Source organism: Columba livia, chromosome 1 (genome assembly GCF_036013475.1).
Source record: "Columba livia isolate bColLiv1 breed racing homer chromosome 1, bColLiv1.pat.W.v2, whole genome shotgun sequence".
Classification (NCBI taxonomy): Eukaryota; Metazoa; Chordata; class Aves; order Columbiformes; family Columbidae; genus Columba; species Columba livia.
This window is the reverse complement of record NC_088602.1, coordinates 92644898-92664817: the sequence shown is the minus strand read 5'-3', so window position 1 is coordinate 92664817 and position 19920 is coordinate 92644898. Positions and strand designations below refer to the sequence as shown.

At 43.0% G+C, this 19920-nt stretch overlaps 1 protein-coding gene across 3 annotated transcripts in view; it reads right to left on the bottom strand.

Moving 5' to 3' along the window:
- The window catches only part of CLIC6 (chloride intracellular channel 6), a 35602-nt gene that overhangs the window by 3593 nt on the left and 12089 nt on the right, over window positions 1-19920 (bottom strand). For 2 of the 3 annotated variants that reach the window (XM_065067296.1, XM_065067290.1), the window contains exons 2-4: window positions 2622-2731; window positions 2049-2174; window positions 784-890 (exon numbers count right to left, since the gene is read on the bottom strand). In XM_065067296.1, coding sequence (XP_064923368.1) covers window positions 784-890; window positions 2049-2174; window positions 2622-2731 — 343 coding nt within the window. Of the gene's footprint in view, window positions 1-783; window positions 891-2048; window positions 2175-2621; window positions 2732-3920; window positions 4059-19920 lie in introns of those variants that run through there. The other variant, XM_065067301.1, reaches the window with a different exon arrangement.

The following is a 19920-nucleotide window of genomic DNA, read 5'->3' as shown; positions in this document are numbered from 1 at the left end:
AAGGCAACTCCTGCATCCTGTCTCCTGGCACCAACCCAGCTCACAGACACCCAGTCATGCCAACTCCCGCAATTCCTTTATCCTAAGCTTAAAACTTAATGCTGGGATAAGAGCTGTAAGTAGCTAAAGGGGGTTCTGAGAAAAACCAGGCTGGGGCTGTGTTACCAGAAATGGCTCTTCAAACATCTCTGCAGGGTGGGCTTTTGCAAAGTGGCCTTTCAGCAGACTGGCTGAGCACACAAGAGTGGGGTCAGGGGAGGGAGGGGCTGGCAAGGCTTGGCTGGGGGTCTTGTGGGCTGGTGGTGACCACCTGCCACTGTGGAGAGGGGAGAAAAGAAGAGCAAGGAAAACAGGGCTGAGAGCTGGAGGATGGAGGTGAGTTAATGCATGGTAGTAGCGAGGGTCCTGCTCTAGAGAGAAGTGTCATGGGGCTAGAGACCTCTATTTGCACAAATGGAGTAGAAAGGTAAGATGTCAGTTCAAGTGGGCTGTGCTTTTAGCAGAGCTGTGGGGAAGGTGCAGGGTTAGGGATCCGAGAGCTGAAGAAACGAGGAGGAGCTGGAGCTGGTGCACCCATGCTGACAGCAGTATCTCCATAAAATAACTTTGGAAATCCCCAAATAAAAGAGTGAGTAGGCACAGATTTCCACAGCCTTTATGCTTTGGAAAATGACTGTTTAACCTGAGCTGTAAATGAGGTATTTCCAACATGGTGTGCTAGAACTGTACAGCTATAATTTCTTCCAGTAACTACCAGGCTGACAAAAGGACTGAAGCACATACTTTCATTAGCATCTTTTCTTGGGTTCTTTATGAACGCAGAGAATTTTGCAAACACATCATTTCCTGCAGAGTTAGACTCAGGGTGATTTGGTGCAAGTTTGGGATACCTGAGGAGTTAAAAGAAAAAAAAAAAGTCATATGACTAGCCTTTATTTTCAACTCTCCTAATTATTTAATATATATTATTTACGCTGTAGCATCACAACATACAGCCACACAGGACTCTCAGAAGGAACCATCCTAAACTAATAATCACTTAACAAGTGCGTATTTAAACTGTTATTGAACATTGTGCCTCACTTCCTTTTCCTGAGGGAGATGGGAAACTCCTGCTATCACTGCAAATAATGCCCAGACAGCCCAGTGTCCCTCCCAGGCCTCCTCCACTGAAGGTGGGGCTGCTAGAGTATGGCTACTGCCATGAGGAGACACAGAGGGTAAGTCCCTACTCCCAATAGCTGCTGGTCCTCCCAGTCTCCTCGCCTGGCCTGCTCCTGCATGAGCAAGCTCAGAGGGCAGGTAGGAAAGGACAAGTGGAGGAGAGCAGCTGCTTGCCCAGTTTAAGTCAGGTTTGGCTGCTTGAGAAGGGGAGCGGTGTGTAGAGCGGCTGCTGTCCTGGCGGAGAGAAGGTGAGTGGGTGGGGGACACGATGCTGCTGATGGTGGGGCAGCGGGAAGAAGTGGGAACAACTGCTGGAGTGGGGAAGGACAAGTCTGAAACCCAGACGCTGCTGTGTGCTAACACTGGGCTCACCTGGCCACTCAAAATAAGCCCCAGCACACCCACCACTGCCCTCCTCCTCTGGCTACCTGCTCCCAGCAAGTGTAGCTATTTGTATGGTGCGAAGATGGAAATGTCCAGCAAAAACAAGTGGAGGAAGAGAGGTCAGGTTCCTGCAGTGGCGCGGAGGTTTCTGCACATACTTGCTGCAGGGAGGTGGATTTCGTGCCTCCGGAATGGTCACAGACGCACAGCCGAAAACTTGGGGCAGAGGTGGGGGCAGGGGGAGGAGGGCAGCCAGAGTCTCAGGGACACCCCAGCGGCACCCTCTGCACAGCGCCAGGCTTCAGCATGTTTTACTCCAGTCAGTGTTACCCCTTCCAGTTCCCCACCAGAGCCAGACCATCCCCTCCCACCCTGAGCCTCCCGCACACCATTATAACCCGCACAGCTCATCAAGGGCCTGAGCTGCCAAAACTGAAGGGGTTTGGTCACTGACCCCCGTCATGGCTGTGAGGGGCCAAAAGTGGCCAGGAATACAGTACCGGGGCGGTGCTAGCTTTTCTTCCAAGAACTCCTCGATCTTATTGACATCGGTTTTCACTTCACCGTCAAATGTCATGAAGGGGGGGTTTGTTCCTGGAGCGAGGTTCTGCAGGTCAGCTGGCTTTCTGATGGGAGGAAAGATATGGGGTTAATCACAACAGGAACCACTCTTCCAATTTCTACTCTTAATTGCAACAAATTGTTTCACCTTTAAGCTACCAGGCTTCTCTATGTCATTCTTACAAAATAAAACTTAGTCAGCTGCCTCACGCTGGTGGTGTGAGAATTTACTAGCCTGTATCTGAATGTGCTCTGAAATGCTTAAAAAAACCCCCAAAAACTTCTGTCTTATGTTCCAGAGACCTACTGCAAAACAGACGAAAATCTCAACTGCTTCAAAGGAGTTAATCCACTTTATACTAGGGAACCCTAAAGAGCAATCAGGTACCCAGACTATTAGCGTGATGCCAAGCCACAGTGTGCACTTCCAATCTATCAGAAGAGAGTCCCCCTTTCAAATCACCGTTTTGGAAAAGTTGTCCTGCAAATAAGAACTCTGGTTACAATCTCACCTTTTCAAATCCACGGTTGTGACATTAAATATGACACCTTTTAGCCACAGAATCATAAAGAGACGCTGAGAGAATGGGCAATTTCCAATACTTTCCCCATCACTGCCAGCCTACAATTGAAAAAAAAAAAAGTATACATACTTCTGTGACAACAGCAAACTTAATAGTAGATGCAGTAGGCAAGCAGAAAACCCAGATCTGCTATAAGTACATGTAGCATGTTACTCATCTCTACTAATACATATTTTCATGCAAGGTTTCTTTATATCATTTTCCAAACATGCACATACCTATGATAAAGAACTCCGTCATCTTGGAGACATAGTTTTTCATTAAAATGCATAATGAACATTGCCATAAGTTAGAAAATAAACTTGAAATTACAGCAGTCATTCCAAAGGAAATTGTCTGCAGCTCATTTGTTTATGTGAATTATGATCTACCTAAGTCACTGCAAGATTAAAACAAGTTTAAATCAGTCTATGATCACAGGAAACAAGCAGAGAAAGATTTACTAGCATAAATTGAGATGTAACATCTAAAGCACTTAAGGGAATAAACAGAATTAATCAAATAATTAAGAGTTTAAATGTAGACAACTGTAGAGGTCCCAGAGAAGGAAGGAAGTTTGGCAGTGGCCTTACTCCAGCTGAACCTGCCCGTCTCTGCGCTTTGCTGAACTGAGGACTAAGGAAGGACAAGTGTCATGTCCCCCTGGTTAATCCCTCCTCGTTATGGACCTGGGGCTCCTACTTGTAAGACTTACATGTGGCTGTATCAAGTCACATAACCTCTCTTCCTCTGTACCCCTGTAATGATGGTCTTTCGTTTTTGGCTAAACAAATCACCAGGTGTTACTGTAAAGCACAAAAGGTGCAACTCACCATATGTGTGGCCACAGAAGTGTTGCTGTCATGTACTTTGTATTGCATTTTGTTAAAAGGCTTTGTTAAAATGAGGCAAAGTCTTGTATAGTTGGTATAGATTAAGTTAGGCTTCATATGACATTGTTGGAAGAGAGCAGAGGTCCAATTTTGAAACACTTCATATGATTCTCCTGAAGTGCAGTTTTGAAGCTTATGACTCAATGTAAGACCACAAAGGTAAAAAAACATGTGTATCATTTACTTACTTAATAGGCTAGTTCATTAAGGTTTGCAGAACTTGCAGACAATACACATTAATGAAACCAGTTCTGCTTGCTCTTCCACTTTCCTCAATGCTATCAAATGAATCTCAAATATAGGAAAAATCTCTCCATAACCAAACATTTTCATTGGATTCCTTTACAATGCTCACCTTCACAAAGAGCTCTATGTCTGGAAATGAGCACCTCGTCTGGAAGGTTTCTGCCATGGAGCTCGAGCGATGCATTAGGAGGGACACTCCCACAGTTTGATAAATTATCTTATTCTTCGTATAAATTCAAAGGACTCTCCTCTGATAACTCTGCTGCTTTCTGACTCTGCTACAGCAACAACCACTGGCTTTCTTGGTAGCGAAAACCAGAATAGCCTATTGTCTTAAGCATTGCCAGGGGACGAAAACTTTTAGAAATTCTAAAACAGCTGGACCGCTGTTAGAAAAGTCTTGTTTTGTAGGTGGCAAAAATGAAAGCTGGTCAAAAGCTACTATTGTATTTTTCCTCCTACTCACAGCACTGCTTTCCAGCACTGTACAGTTTGCAGCAACAGGAAGACAGAACTTTACTGTGTATTTCATAAGAACAAAACTACAAATGCTGCTAGCATATGCTTAAAATAGAGCTAAATAGATGACACCACCATTTTGTTTCAACCTGCCTCTTATGTCATGTTTTACCCACGCCCCCAAAGAAAAACGGGTGTTACTGTGACCCCTCAGTGCTAGCAGTGGGTACCCCAGGCTCTCCCAGTGCCAGGCTGCTCTGAGGGGAGCAGCAGCACTCAGGGGATGTTGTTTCGGAGGTGCCGAGTCTGGAGGAGGTGGGCAGGTACGTCTGGTGATGGGCTGGCTCCTGACGGGTCCTTTCCAGCCACCGCTCTCTCTCTGCCACAGCCGTGTCCCAGACCACTGCCCTCACACCAGCTGTGCTGCCAGCAGCCAGCTGTTCATGCAGATGGGCTCTCAGGTAAACAAACCCCTCGAGCAGGACACTGAGAAGACAGCAGCCCAACCTGGTACAAACGTGTGCTTTTGATGATTAATTGTTAGAAGTTAAGGAGATGTTATTTACTCTAACAAGAAATATACTGAAGATAATGAGTAAGAGGATATCTATAATGAGGAGTAGAAGATCAAAAGGATTTAAAATAACAGGCATAGAACCTTGAATATATAGCATCCTTATCTAAACTAACTTGGAAAGTCATTGAAGTTCCACTAATTGATGTCCTGAAAGTGAACTAGCTAATTACAATATGAAGACCACACCTCTACTCTGGAAGTCACTCACCACCCAAAGAAGACCCCTACACACTGAACATGCTCAATTAATTTTTAAGACGCTGTATCTTTAAGTGAAGACAAGATGACTCTTAGCCAATTAACACTTATGCAGCAATGCATATTTAATAGAAAAGAGGGGTTCAATACAAACAAATGTATAAATAACCTAAGTTTTGGAAACTGAGGGGTGCTAGCTTTGTGGAGTTACCACCTAGCACCCACCTCTACACAGATATGAAATAAACAAATATCTCAGCCCTGTGTATAAGATTGGCTAATTGCACACCAAGTACCGGACCCTGCTTGTGGAACAACACTTTGGTGTCTTAAACAGTTTCTTACAGAGGAATTTAAACCATCAGCCTATATCAGTGAAGAAATAATTTTACGGTAACAGATTGCTGTGGTCTGGGGAAAGAAAGAACCGGTGTCCAGAAAGAACAGCTCCTATAACCGATTTAATATTTTCATTCAGCCTTTGATAGGAAGAAATGAGTTCTCTCATCAGGGTTCATGTAGCATTCAGAGAACGTGGCAGTTAGCCCTGTGGTCAAGAAGATGTATGTGATCAAGAGTGACAGCAGTGTGAACTTTTCCTGATAAATTACTATCTTCCGGTGGCCATCAAATACTGACATTTTGGCTCCCTCTAACTTTTACTGCTGGAGCTAAGGAAAGGTGGTTGTATCCTTGTTGTGTCCCACATCACCTTGGTGACAGTAAATTTCAGGGAGCCAGAGGCAGCAGCCCCAGCCTGCTCTTCTGGGTAAACATCCATAGGTAGAGTCACAGATCCAGGTCAGGACAATTATGTTACTGTGACAAACACAGGCACGAAGCAGGCACCAGGTCCAGATTTGTCCTTAACTGGAATGACAAACAGGCAGCCAGGAAGGTGAGGGACTGGCAGCCCTGGAGATGTTACAGAAGCAACCTCCTGTCTTGTTTCTAAGTGCAAACTTTTTAACGTCCATACTTACTTGGGAGGAGCACTACTGCTAGCAACCTATCACAAAAAAAAAAAAAAAACAAAAAACAACACAAAACAAAACAAACAAAACCACAAAAAAAAAAACAATTGAACACTGAGGAACTGAATAAAACAGGGGATTAAGTATCACTGATTACAACAATGCTCTGCCAACTCTAACCATTGATATGATTGTTTGCCTGACTCTTTTTGACTACTTCTGTGGGCTAGTACTGACAGTGTTAAACACACCAATGAAGTCCAAAAGACTTCTGACCTTCACATACTGTGCTGTCTCCCTTCCCTTGCTGCCTACAAGGGGCATTAGTAGTGTATTGCTGTGTTCTGTGCAATACAGGTAAAACAGTCTCTAGTGAAGTGCTGTGGTGTTTGCCCAGCTTTGCTGTTTCTGGTGGTTATGGAAAGCATTTGGCTTTTACAGCAGAAAATAAATTCCCAGGAACTAAGATGTTTCCCTGTTTCTAATGTGGCCATGATCCTTCTCACATGCTATGGAGGAAATCTAAGCAGGTTCCTTGTGAAATCATCAGTGCACTTTACTAACATAAACCTATTCTAAGGCTTTGTAGTACACCCAATGTCTAAGACGGGGTGTCGTGATTTAACCCGAGCTAGCAATATAACCATGATAGCTGCTCGCTCACTCCTCCCCCGCCCCCATCTCCCCCCAACGAGAATCAAAAGGGAAGGGAGAAACTTGGATTGAGAGAAACACAGTTTAATAAAAAACCAAAATACTAATACACTACTACTAAATATATATATAATAGAAATAGAATGTAAAATAAAAGATACTCAATGCACTTGCTCACAAATTCTGTCTGCAGCCAGTCCCAGGCAGTAGTACCTGGTCCCGAACAGCTGATCCCAGGGATATAAAAGAGAGAAAAAGGTAGAAAGGCAAAATGGCAAGATGGAAAAAGGCTGAAATAAATAAAGTTCTGTACAGAACTCTCCCGAACAGGTCTCCATCATGTCTCTAAATGAAAATAGCTGGAAGATCCTGACTCTCCTCAAATATGAAGCATGACATTAATGGGATGGAATACTCTTATTGATCAGTCTGGATGTCAGTCAAGTTCTGCCCCATCTATACCCTCCTTACTAGCCGCCTCACACCAGTGGACAGAGTGCTCAGAACCATCCTTGGCTCCCAGACCAGAGCAACTAAAAACATTAACTCTGTCCTGGGGTGTTATCTTCTTGTTGTCAAACTAAATTCAAAAACCAACCATACTAGCTATGAGAAAGAAAGTTTTCTAACTGCATGAAGGAAAATTAACTCATTTTCAGTCAAACGAGCACACGGAGTCATGTCCTCTAGGGTTGCCGTGCCTGGACTGAGAACAGGCAGATCTTCAGGAGTTATTCACTCAAAAGCCTTGGCTGCTGAGGTCCTATGGTAAAGGAGGCAGCAGCCATTCAGGTAGGGACAACTGGGAGGGTGGTGAGTCACATCGAGCTTTAGGAAGCTGAAAGCTAATTATTCCCAAAGGGCTTGAGCTTTGTGTGAGAGGTGAAGGGAGGACTAATCTCTAGACTTGCTACACCAGGGCTAGTGGTGGATACATCCAGGTTTCCTTCAGTTACGCAGGGCTGGAGGCAAATTACAGCAGCCCGCACAATAGCACAAGCAGTGATTAAATCTTTCCTTACCATTACAGTGACCATGAGTCTGAAGTGACTACAAGACCTTGGACACCAAATCTGATTCAGACCTTGACACAGTTTGACCTGACAACTCAAAGATGCTACAGCATCCTATAACCTTTGCTGAAAGCCCAGAATGTGTATATTTTGGCCTGCTGCAGAGGACAGGGTGAATACTGCTAGCTAAAATGCCTTCAGATACACCAAGTTGCATTTTGGCTTACAAGAGATATCTCTGTTCTCCTAATTCAGTTGTCTAATCCAGGGAGCTACATTTCCTACTGGATGTAAAAGCATCAGTGACACATGTCCAAGGTGTTCGCTCAAGTTTCCAAACAGAGTGCTTGTCATAACGACACAAGCCACTCAAAAATCATGAGCTGGGACACTGAAATAGCTTTATAGCTGTGTATCAAGCAACACGACAATAGCTGAACTATGCCATCATCATATGATAATGTACCTTCCAACAAAGCAAGGATGGCCTTTTTACAGAAGTGAGACTGTGTGTCAACATCTTACCTTGCAGGGACACGATACAGCACTGAGAGAACCAGAAAAGAGATGCCTGTTCTCATATTAACACCCAGAGAAGATAGCACAAGCGGGGGCACTGCAGCCTGGGTGCAAAGCTCCCTGTGTTTTTCTCTGCAGCACCACTCAAGAACGTGTAACATTGAGCTGCACTTGGTACATGTGCAGAATTCAATTACACTTCCTCGCTGTTGTGCTTAGTGATGATGCAGGGTGAAATCTTAACTCTGGTGAAGTCAGTGGGAGTCTCTGGCTGCTGATTCAATGGAGGATTGTGTTTCCAAACTGGTCATCATCTTAATAACCAGGCAAATGCTGCTGTAATTGTAGGTAATACTGCAAGCTGGCCTCTACTTGTAACTGCTGTGACATTCTCTTATTCAGATTTTGTGGGTGAAGTGGGCCAAATCCCCAAAACACAAAGCTGTTTTTTATGATCTTCTGCTGCCTAAATAGATGGCTAACCAGCGTCTTGAATAAGTGGCATTTACATTTTAATTGTGATTAGTCAGGAGGTCAATATGCTTTTTCTAGTAATATTGGGATTTAATGAGTTCATTAATCAAACAATTAAGACAGTCGTTGCTGCAGAGGAGAAAAATTTCAGGCCGTGCATAGAAGCTTTTATTCAGAGCCTTCAGAACCCTAGGCAGCGATCACATATTGTATCAACTTATTACAGCTCTCTGCAATCATGTGCCATTACTTAATGGGATTATTAGCCTGCACTCCCTATTTTCATTCATTTTTCACTGTTCCATACTCTCTTTGGTCTTTTTTTTTTTTCTTGTTATTCTGGGTCTTACTCAAAGGTTCTGGGAAAGGGAAAAGCTCTCCACATTCTTCTTTCTACCACTGCTTAAACTCACAGGTAGGAGCAACATCGTGCCTCAAGCTAATCTCAATAGGCAGCAAAAGCTTGTACACAAGATATTAGAGGGTCCCAAAAGACCTATGTTCAGTTTCTGGAGTTGCTGCTGCCACCTTGATTCAGCAGTTCTGCTTTTCTGAGCAGCCTTGAAGAGGTCGCTTGTGTCCACATCCTCATCCATAGCAAGAGGATTATTATAATTACTTTACCCAGGAGTCACACATTGTATGTCATTTTTAAGCCAGTAGTTTGGGGCCTCCCTGAGCTGGAATTGCTCTGCCCCTGGAGCTGTTTTAAGAACTTGTTTTGTAGCCATTTCTGTCCAAACATTTCAGGAACCAGTTTTTTGAAGGTTCTTCTATTGACCTCAGATGTTCTGTGCCTTCAAAATCGTGATGATTGGAATTTGTTTTTCCTGGAATTTTTGTTTCCTTTTGATGGTTAAGCATGGAAGAAACAGTTCAGAAGGAGCAGAGAAGACTTTCTATTTGTTTTCATATAATTATATGATCCCTTTGAAGCTACAATAAAAAGGAGAACAAGGAACATAATTTTCTTTTTTTTTAATCCAAAAGCTGAAATCTAATTCCATTTTCTTTCTTTGACACAAGGGAGCTAAGTTACCTCCTTTCCCATATTTATGCTGGCTAAGAGGCAGGTTTATCCAGCAAATGGAGCAGAACCACTGCCTACTTGGGGACAACGAACCACCCAGCTGGGACCAGCACCATGAATCTGCCCCTGCCTGTTATGCTAAGCTAGCTGTCTCAGGCTCAACTGGGACTTTCCTTATTCAATCCTCAGCTATCAGGTACTTTTTGTGTGCTCTTCCTTCTCATACCACACCAAGAGCTCCCCTCTCCTTTTTCACAGCGCATTTGATCTCCTGTCAAAGAACAGGAACCACAGCAACCATCTCAAAACTACTGCCTGGAAAACTACAAGGAGTTCACAAGCTTGGGCTGCCTGTGGGAAGGAACTTTAAGGTTGGGTGCAGCTTTCAAGACCAACAGTTATTTTGCTTTAATTCCTTCTACAGACTCATTTGTTCTGCACTGGCATGGATTTAACCAAGCCCACTGCATTCCTAGCACCAACTCTAGCCCTTAACTAAACCCTGCAGCAGCAGCCTGATGGCAGTAGCTGATATGAGTAGCTACCACCGGCTCCACACAGGTACCATCAGGGCAAGGAAAGCCCCTGTTTGGCAGACAGCTCTCCCTCCTGCCCCGCTGAACTGCTGCCCACAGCCATTGAATGGGGCTGCAGGATGGCCAGGGAGAAAAGGGGAGGAGACCTCCCTGTGCCTGCATTCTCCTCCTGACCCCTCAGAGGAAATCCCACTGCCCTCTGGTATACCGTGAAGTGTCCAAGACATTTTTTTTTAAGTGTTTTTTAAGATGACAGACAGAAAGACAGAGGGAAGTGGAATGGCTGCACTCCCACACTCCCACCAGAGCAAAGACATCCTTCAGTCCCAGCAGTAGGTTCGGAGAGGCACAAGAGTTTGACTGCAGCATAGCTTGCTACACTAGACAATATCTATTTTCCAGACATAAACATGTTCTGTTAGTGTGCTGTGACAGATATACTGTTTTAATTTTAAAATAGTACCAATTACTCCTCAAGGATACAAAGTGCATTTTACATTCTTGACACCTGCTACAGTGTTCAAGCAGAATCCTATAGTATCACAACACTGAAAAACAAAGCAAAATCGGCAATATTATTTTTATTACGAATGGAATAAAAATAGTTACAAGTCATTGCGGTTAGCTGAAAGCAGCTATAATGCACTTAATAACATCTGATAATCTGTGCTAGGCTCAGAAGCACCACAGGCATGTCATTTGGGTCAGATCATGTTCAGACCAAAGCTTTTCGCGAGGAAGAGAGATTACCTGAAATTTTCTCTATCTAAGCACCGTGTTCATTCTGTGGCCTAGGGCTAGGGCACAAACACCCAAATGCTGAATTTTAGAGAACTCTTCTGATGCCACCTACTGGGCTTGAAATGGAAATCTTGACTTCTGCTCTGGGAGCTGTGAGCAGTGACAGACATTAGCGCAACTCATCACGATAGGTTCTGCCTTGGGGACATGTCCACAGCAAGATGCCTTGCATTTTACTAACAGCACTCTTGAGAGCTCCAGATGCTGAAATTGCACTTCCAGGTTAAGTTTTACAATAAAGCCTCTGTAATTTAAAATACACTTTAATGGGCAAAGTAAAAATTTTGCAGATAGTTATTCCAATACTTTTAAATGGTCATGTAGCTCTGCTTATCCACTAATATCCAGCACCTAAAACAGATGTTTCTACCTGCTTTTAAATTTCTCTGCCAAATAGTAGAAATATTCATTTTTAAAATGTGGCTAGTAGTTGAGATTCCTGCACATAAACTGTATTTTTGGTATTTGCCAGGGTAGACTCTTGCTGTATGTGACATTCTGAATAGTGAAGTTCAACGAGAAAGCTGTATTAAACAGTAATTGGACACTTCTTCAAGTAAAATATTAATTTCAGCTTCTTCTTTCATTCTTAAGAGCAAAATAAGCACCTTGATATTAAAAATGTGTGTCGAGGGTTAAGATTGCGGGGTGACAATAAAACCCTGGCAGATGTATTGTTAACCCCCTTTCCCCCCCACTTCCCCCTTTTTTCCCCTCCCTCTCCCCCCTTTCCACTAAGGACAGGCGATTGGGAGGAAAGAAGGACAGAGAGAAGAGAGTTAATGCAGTTAATATGAAGGCTTTAGCTGACAGGCAAATTCACTAAAAGAGAAACTTGTTTTTAGCAAAACCAGGACAACGTGCCATAAGGATTTTTGGTTTAAAAAGAAATGTATCTTATTTTATGTTTAGAAATATTAATAACATCTATCTTTTATCTTGAATGGCATCACAGGGTTCAGAGAACAACAAACATACTTAAAGGATTACAACTTCAAATACGCAAGTTCAGTAACAGACTTTTTGTCCAAAGCCCTAATTAAGGTTTCAGGTTAAGGAGGCAACAGTAAATGTAACTACAAGCATTCTGCTAAAAATAGTGTCCTTCTCTTTTAAGGTACTAAGACAAAAAAGCATGTAGAGGAAGGAGGGAGCAAGTATACTAATGTTTTCTCTAAAGAATGAAGGGGTGGTTTGACTTTCACTGTCCTCTCCTATGATGTCACTTGTAAAGCCCTGGAATCCTGCCTCTGCTGATTCAGATGCAACTGGGGACAACTCTTGAGTGCTTTCCTTCCAATACAAACAGCTTGTATTAGTTGAGTAGTTGAATCTTTATTCAGAAGAGCATCCGTGGTGAACTCCACCCCTGTAGGAACCATGGGTCTTTCCCATGTGAGCAGCGATCATAGAATCATAGAACAGTTTTGGCTAGAATGGACCTTCAAAGGTCACGTAGTCCAACCTCCTGCAATGAGCAGGGACATTTTCAACTAGATCAGGTTGCTCAGAGCCCCATCCAGCCTGGCCTGGAATGTCTTCAGGGATGGGGCATCTATCACCTCTCTGGGCAACCTGTGCCAGTGTTTCACCACCCTCACTGTAAAAAATTTCTTTCTCATGTCTGGCCTGAAACTCCTTCCTTTAGTTTAAAACCATCCCCCTTGTCCTATTGCAACAGGCCCTGCTAAAAAGTCTGTCCTCATCTTTCTTATAGGGCTCTTTAAAGTACTGAAAGGTTGCAATAAGGTCTCCCCAGAGCCTTCGCTTCTAGAGGCTGAACAACCCTAATTCTCTCAGGCTGTCTTCATAGGAGAGGTGTTCCAGCCCTCTGATCGTTTTTGTGGCCTCCTCTGGACCCTCTCCAACAGGTCCATGTCTTTCCTGTATTGAGGGCTCCCCTTCTCCACTCACCACCCCCTACATAAAAAGGAACAAGTTAGGGCTGCAAAGACTATAATAGCTGCAGCCCTCAGCTATAGCATAGACAAGTTCTCACTCTATACAGTCCCCCAGACTATGCGTTTGAGTGGTTCTGGATATGGTCTCAGTACCAAGATCATTTAATGCAAGACTTAAAGGATGCACATGACCACCTGTCCAAACTAAACCATACTGACATGTCACAATAGATCTTACAGGGCACGCAAAGTTAGTGATCTGGACAGTCAGCTGAGACATAGACCCTGGGGCCCTGGGATGTCTTCCACTTCCTCTCCTTTCTCCTCTCTTTCAAGTCACAATCAGCCTGTAACTTTTAAACAACCAAGTTGGCTCACCAGCTGCAAATAGAAGGACAGTTCCTTTAAGTTTTTTATCTTCTAAATATCCTCTTGAATGACAAACTGAAATGCAGCTAGTTATGTTCGATCAAGTGGATTTACTTTTGCTGTCAGAATAAAGCAGACTTCAGTTGTAAGTCCTGTGCCCTCAGTAGGGGAGGAGAAATGACAAAACAAAGCGACAATTGACTTTACAACAGAATTATGCAAATCAAGGTGCTCTGAGAAGAGGAAGGGTTAAAAAGGGTAGGTGCCCAGATCAGCATGCTGTGCAAAACCTGAATACAGGTGAAGGCAGAACTGCATGAAAGAAAGGTGGAGGAGGAACCTACAACTCAATTTGTGTGCACTCAGCTTGACCATGACCCACCCCAGGGGGAAGAGACTGATTTTGTTATGAAAACACGGAGCTGTCTCCAGCTGGGTCAATGGATGCTGTGTGCTACAGGGAGAGGCAGCAGTGCAGAGTCCCACTGCACAGAACAGAATGAGATTAACTAAAAAGCACATGCCTTCTAGAGCACCAAGGTAGCTGGAAGTGGTTCAAACCACCAGGCAGGTCAGCTTTCCTGTTCTTGTTCTCCCTCTCATAAAAGTGAAAATGGTCCAGGAGGGAACCTCAGAGGTCCTGTCTGGCATTTCAGCAAAAACATAATGGTGAGTTCCTAAGAGATGCTGGAGAAATATCTGATGACAAAAAAACAAACCTGCAGATGGAGCCCACAACCCAGGAGGCAGGAACAGTGACAGCACCACCAGTGCTTTTTGGAACAGACTGAGTACCCCACAAACTGATAAGCCCGCATGCTGGGATAACGTAAAGGTGATAAAAATGGGTACAAACTGTTATGTTACAAACTGAAGCTGGATGTCACCTCAAAAGAGTCACCCAGGAAAAAGAGGTCTCTGGTCAGCAGAGACAGATATATAGAGAGACACTCCACTATGTTACCTGTCTCATATACCCACCCACTGGGGATGACGTGCTCTCTGGTAGCATTGCTCTCTCTGAGTATAGCCCTAAATAGCCCTATAAAGTTTAGGCATCTAATTTAACTTAAGTGAGCTGAATCCCACCATTGGAGACTACTTATCAGCTAGAGGTAACTGCTGAAAACAAAACAAAACAAAACAACAAACAACAGAGTGTGTTATTCACGGTGTGTCTGACCCAATGCCCTGATGGGGCTGTAGGGAAAAGGCAAAGTTGCCTTAGGTTATAACAAATCTGGCACTTCCATGAAGGCAGGGCAGCACTCAAGCTACAGTACAAGACACTGTAGGTGATCCTGAAGATGTCTCTGCAAAAATCCGGTCCTTCACCTTCATGAAAGATTAAATCAAACTCAGTCAAGTGCTACTAAGATGACAATGAAAATGAGGAATCTATTTTGTGACAGAGGACAGGAAAATCTGTTCTGGTTTAGACTTGCAAAGCAAAGACAAAGGGAATATATGATTACCCAACGCAAGCATAATTTTTTCTCTGATAGTTGGGGGTGATGCTCCAACAAAAACAAATGGGTACAAACTGGCCATGAATGTTTCTAGCTGACACTTAAAAGGGCTCTTAACCACCACAGCGATGAGGTTTTGAACCAGGTTTCCAGTAGGATTAACAGATATATCGAAGTGTACACGCACACGTGACAGCACAGGAGGAAAAAAAGCCATTTTGTCTTAAGATGAGATTCAATCCCTTTCTGCAGGAACTTGAACCTATGCTCTGCTGGGAGGTCTCTTGCCACCCATCGTTTCTTTGCCTAGAGCATGGACATCACTCCAAGGACAAGATGACAGCAAGTGCCATGCTTTTGTATCCCATACCACAGAAAGTCTCCAAGGGATTACAACACATGTAGCAAACCGTGGGGCCATGATGGAGGGGAAATGCTCCTTAAACAGCAGCAGCTATCCCAAACAGAGTTTACACTCTAAAATAATTACATGACTCCTTGGAAAAGGCAATGGATTATGGATATGGTATATTTGATAGTGAGCTCCAGCCTGATGCCAGCCAGGATAGGATGCTATTAGCAATGAATGTGTTAAGATCAGCCAGACAGAAAAATGCAAGTGGTGCCAGAAGTTGTTCTCTTCTGAGGAAGAAAAGGAGAGCAGTTAGCATAAAATGGCGTTTTATTTAAAGTGGCGTGAGCAAATGACTAGAAATCGAAGTGCTGACACTGTGTATTTGATGCATGCTTACAGCTAGGAATGGACACATGCTAATATAGGCTAATATTCATGCACTGGCCAAGTGCAACTGCTGAACTTACAGAAGATAAGGAGCAATGCAAGGATCCCAGGGATGGCAACAGAAAAAAAACCTCACTCTTCTCAGCTTAGCAGCCTCACACAGCAATGACAAATGACAACAAAGTTTCAGCTGCAATGCGACACAAGCCTGGAGACAGCTACAGGATCCAAAAGCAACCCCGGATGGCTGCAGCTGGTGCAGCCTCGCAGTGAGCACACCCAAGCAGCTTAGGCCCAATGGAGACCTCAGGAGGTATCTCAGCCCCTAGCTGGTCTGATAATGGATAATCATCAAAACCAGGTATAGGTGTAGATGGTACCAGAATCCCATCTAGCAGAACAACGGCAGCAATGGACAGGGAGCAAGTCTCCTACCTGTAAAACCAATACCATCAAAGGGCGGGATGTTGATTCAAAGATGAGCACACCTGGAAGATTATGAGTCACCAAAAGGTTGGTGACAAAGAGTGGTAACTTTCAGACAGGTCTAAGCCGCTGAGTGCATGGACCAGACACCAGGAGGCTGCTCTGGGCGCTCAGGGCTGGCCGCTGCTGGGCACAGCATGTAGGTAATCAGTCCTCTTGACTAAGAACCAATTCAACCGCTGAAACCCATCAGCAGTTGTTTGTACCCATCAGTTGTTAATGCCCATCCACAAAACAGGCTGCTAAGATGATTTCTTAGGAGTCCTACCATAAAGTGCTGTCAGCATGTGGAGCTACAGGGCACACAGCAGCTGCCAAACTGATGCAAGGACAGACTTATGGAAAAGGTGTGGCTGGGATCCACAGACAGGAGGATTTCTTAGTCTAGCTTTCCTTTTTTCCTCGTGGAGATGGGGAAATGTAGGCCTTTATAGTAGCACCTAGGTCCTATAAATTAAGTACTGTACAAATACAGAATGAACAAATTGCTTCTAACTTAAAAAGAAAACTTGTATCTAGACCATTAGTGGGGATGCCAAACGATTTTTGGAAGCCTTTTTATAAAATGCTGTGTAGATTAAGGCTTTTATCCAAGGCTAGGCCAAAAAGAGATGCCAAGGGAAAGAGAATGAAAGGAAGCAAGTGTAAGTGCAAAGTGATAAAAGGAATTAACTTTTCATTTGCACAGCTTCAGCTGAACATAGAACACCATTAAAGTGTTTTTTGTGTGACCACAGATTACAAGGAGTAGGATAAAGGCTGAATCTACCTACAAACAGCACGACAATTTAGAAATACCCTTCTACTCCCTAACATGTGTTTTTAATTATGCATCTGTACATTAGTTGTTATGTAATTATCAGTTATCTAGGTATTATTACTGGTAATAAAAGATGTGCTGTGTCCCGGAGCAGGGCTCTTCTGGCACTGAATGTGGGTCCAGGCTGAGCTCCCACCTGCAGAAACAACAAAACCCTTGCTACCTCACACTTTGACATCTGAAGCTTGGGCAAGATTTAAGTCTCCTGGACTGGGCACCTATCAGCATTTCATAACATCTCCTAACAATTTCATTATTTAGACTTTTTTCATTCTGTTAGGTTTCTGAAATTATGCTATACTTTCTTTCATGAAGTATTTGCATTAACTTGCTATGAATATTTTGTTTCATTAGGTTTCATAAATCAGATATTCAGTAAGGCTCTTTGCTAGAAATGGTTCTTTGAATGCTCTTGGTCCTCCATTCATGTTGAGGGATTAACAGTGTGTTTGGAGTTTCTTTATGGGATATTTCCCTCAACCCTGTTTTTATGTAGTGAACAGTGGTCACATCTTAAAGGGGTTATATACATCTGGAAATTCTAATCATCTCAGATGACAGAAAGGAAAAGTCTAAAGCTGTAATTTCCTCTGGTTTCAGTTCTTTACCTGCCCCACATGCCAGCAGCCATTTCAGAGTAGAGAAAGCCTCCTTTATTCTAACTTTCGCTGCATTATTTATTTACTCATGATCTGCTGGGTAACTAATTATTGCTGAAATTAACTTAATTACCTAGTAAGTAATTAAATGCTTTTGATGCATAGGAATAAACTTTCCTTCATTAAGAAGCAACTTTGTAGCAATGAACTTTCTACCTTTGTCCAGTTACTCTTTAAATAACGAGAAACAAAAGACTCAAACTCTCTCGTTACTTGGATGAAATACAAGTTTAATTTTGATTTTGATATCACAGTCTGCCCAGTACGTCTACTGAGCAGTGGGTCTGCCTGCACCCTGCTCTTCCAGTTCTGACACAAGAGAGTGCAGGTGAAAACTGAAAGGTGCAGCATCTTGTAATACATTTACAGAGGCTGCAGTTTTACTAATATTCAATCTCATTTACATTAAAGAGATTAAAGATTAAACTTACGTGTGTATGAATTCTTAAAAAAAAAAAAAAACAAACCAATTCTGTCATTTTACATACGCTGCTGTTGCTAGCCTTGGACCAGGCCCTTAACACTGTCATAGGTATTTACAGCTATAGCTGTGGCTCTCTACAGAGCAGTTAAAGGCAGTCAGCAGCTGCTTTTAAAAAAATGGCTAAAATAAAATGAAATTACAAAGGAAAAATGCAAATTACAGGTCTATTTCCTCAGATATCTTACAGCTACCTATAGTAGGTCTGCAAGTAAAGCCATTGTGGCAGCTGTAGTATTCAGCATAACCTGGATTGGTGCTGAGCCTGGTTTCAGAGTGAAACCATTGTTGCCTCTCATGATGGGAAAGCAAATAATTAAACACAGAGGATGCTTCCACCTAGCTACCTGCCATCCACAGCACAGTAAGCATGTGGTTATAAAGCAAAAGCAATAAGCAATCAGTAATCCACTCCTTTGCAAATTCAATAATAAGTTGCTTAAATAATTCATAAATATTTTGAGTAATAAGGCTTAATAAGCACAGCTGTCTGAAGGAGGCTCCTTGCACAAGAAGATCTCTCTCACCCCATGCTATGTGGAAGGTAAAAGGGAAATCAGATGTTCCTCTGGCAGCACCAGCATTTGAGGGGTAGCAGAAAGAGGTTTCTCTGGGGCTGCTTCAGCTTGGATGGGAGATCTCCACCTCATGCTCCTGCTGCTCAGGGCTGCTCACCCAGGAACTGGCCTGCGGTGCTTCCTGTGCCCCAAATCGTGCAGCCGGGCACTAAGGGACAGTGGCCAGCAAGCCCTGGGCAAGAGCTGGGCAAAATTCAGCATTTTCCCAGGTTTCCACCTCCAGGTCTCGGTGCAGCAATCATGCACAGCCATCTCTTGGCCAGATACTAAATGCTTCAAGGCAAAGTAAACATCCTTTCTGCTGTTTGCTAGATGTCGAGCCCCCATCAACAACACATGAATATAGTAACCCTTTGAGACAGTTTACTCTTTTCCTAAAACAGCCTGAAAAACTATTTCAACAAATAGTACTTTATCCTATCATAATTATCAATGCATTATTACTTATTTATCTCTCATTTTACAAGGCTTACTTGGAAGACAGTGACAAGGAAGCTTCCAGGAACCTTGCACAGCAGGGAGAACAGAGGCAAGGAAAATTAAATGTAAAAATAAACAGGAAAATTATCATGTGGCTAGTGAAGACTGAAAAACATCATCTATGGTTCAATAGGGTTTAAATTAATCTTGCCCAATTTAGGGACGTTGTTCTACACAAATAACTGTTGTATGAATTATACTTGTTTTACGTCTCACTCAAAAGGGCATTACTTTCAGTCATCACTATTTGTTTGCTTTTTTGGGACATGAAGATAATGATGATGATAATTAATTATATGTGTCTTAACCACACATAGTGACGGTGACTTTTCAATGCAATGTAAGCAATCATTGCCACCCCTCCAAAACAGAAGCTGTTTTATTTTAACAAGAGATGACAAAATCTCCATCGCTTGTAAATAAAATAAAATAAAATAAAATAAAATAAAATAAAATAAAAAGTCAAGCAGTTTATTCAGAAGAGGTTTTAAACAGAGGCAGAGGGGAATGGTTGCAGAGGTGCCCTCGTTCTGCTCCCCCCTGAAGTGAGGAGAAGGAAATGCCACCATCCACTTTAACTACACTAGAAACATGCCAACTAATTAATAAAAATACACAGCCCTCAAAAAGATCACTCCCCCTAATCCTTATTCACTCTTCAATTTTAAGATTCAAGACTATTTTCAAAAACCAACCAGTAGTCTAAGAAAACTGAGAGCCTTTTAACTAAACACCAGAGCTGGGAAATGCCACCCAGTAACAGATCACCAGCCTAATCTTATACCAACTAATTCAAAAAACGAATTTCCTTCTGCTGTAAATTCTGCCTACAGAGTTCGTGCCGTCTGTGTTTGTGTTAATGGGAACATTACCAGGTCACAAGCACACA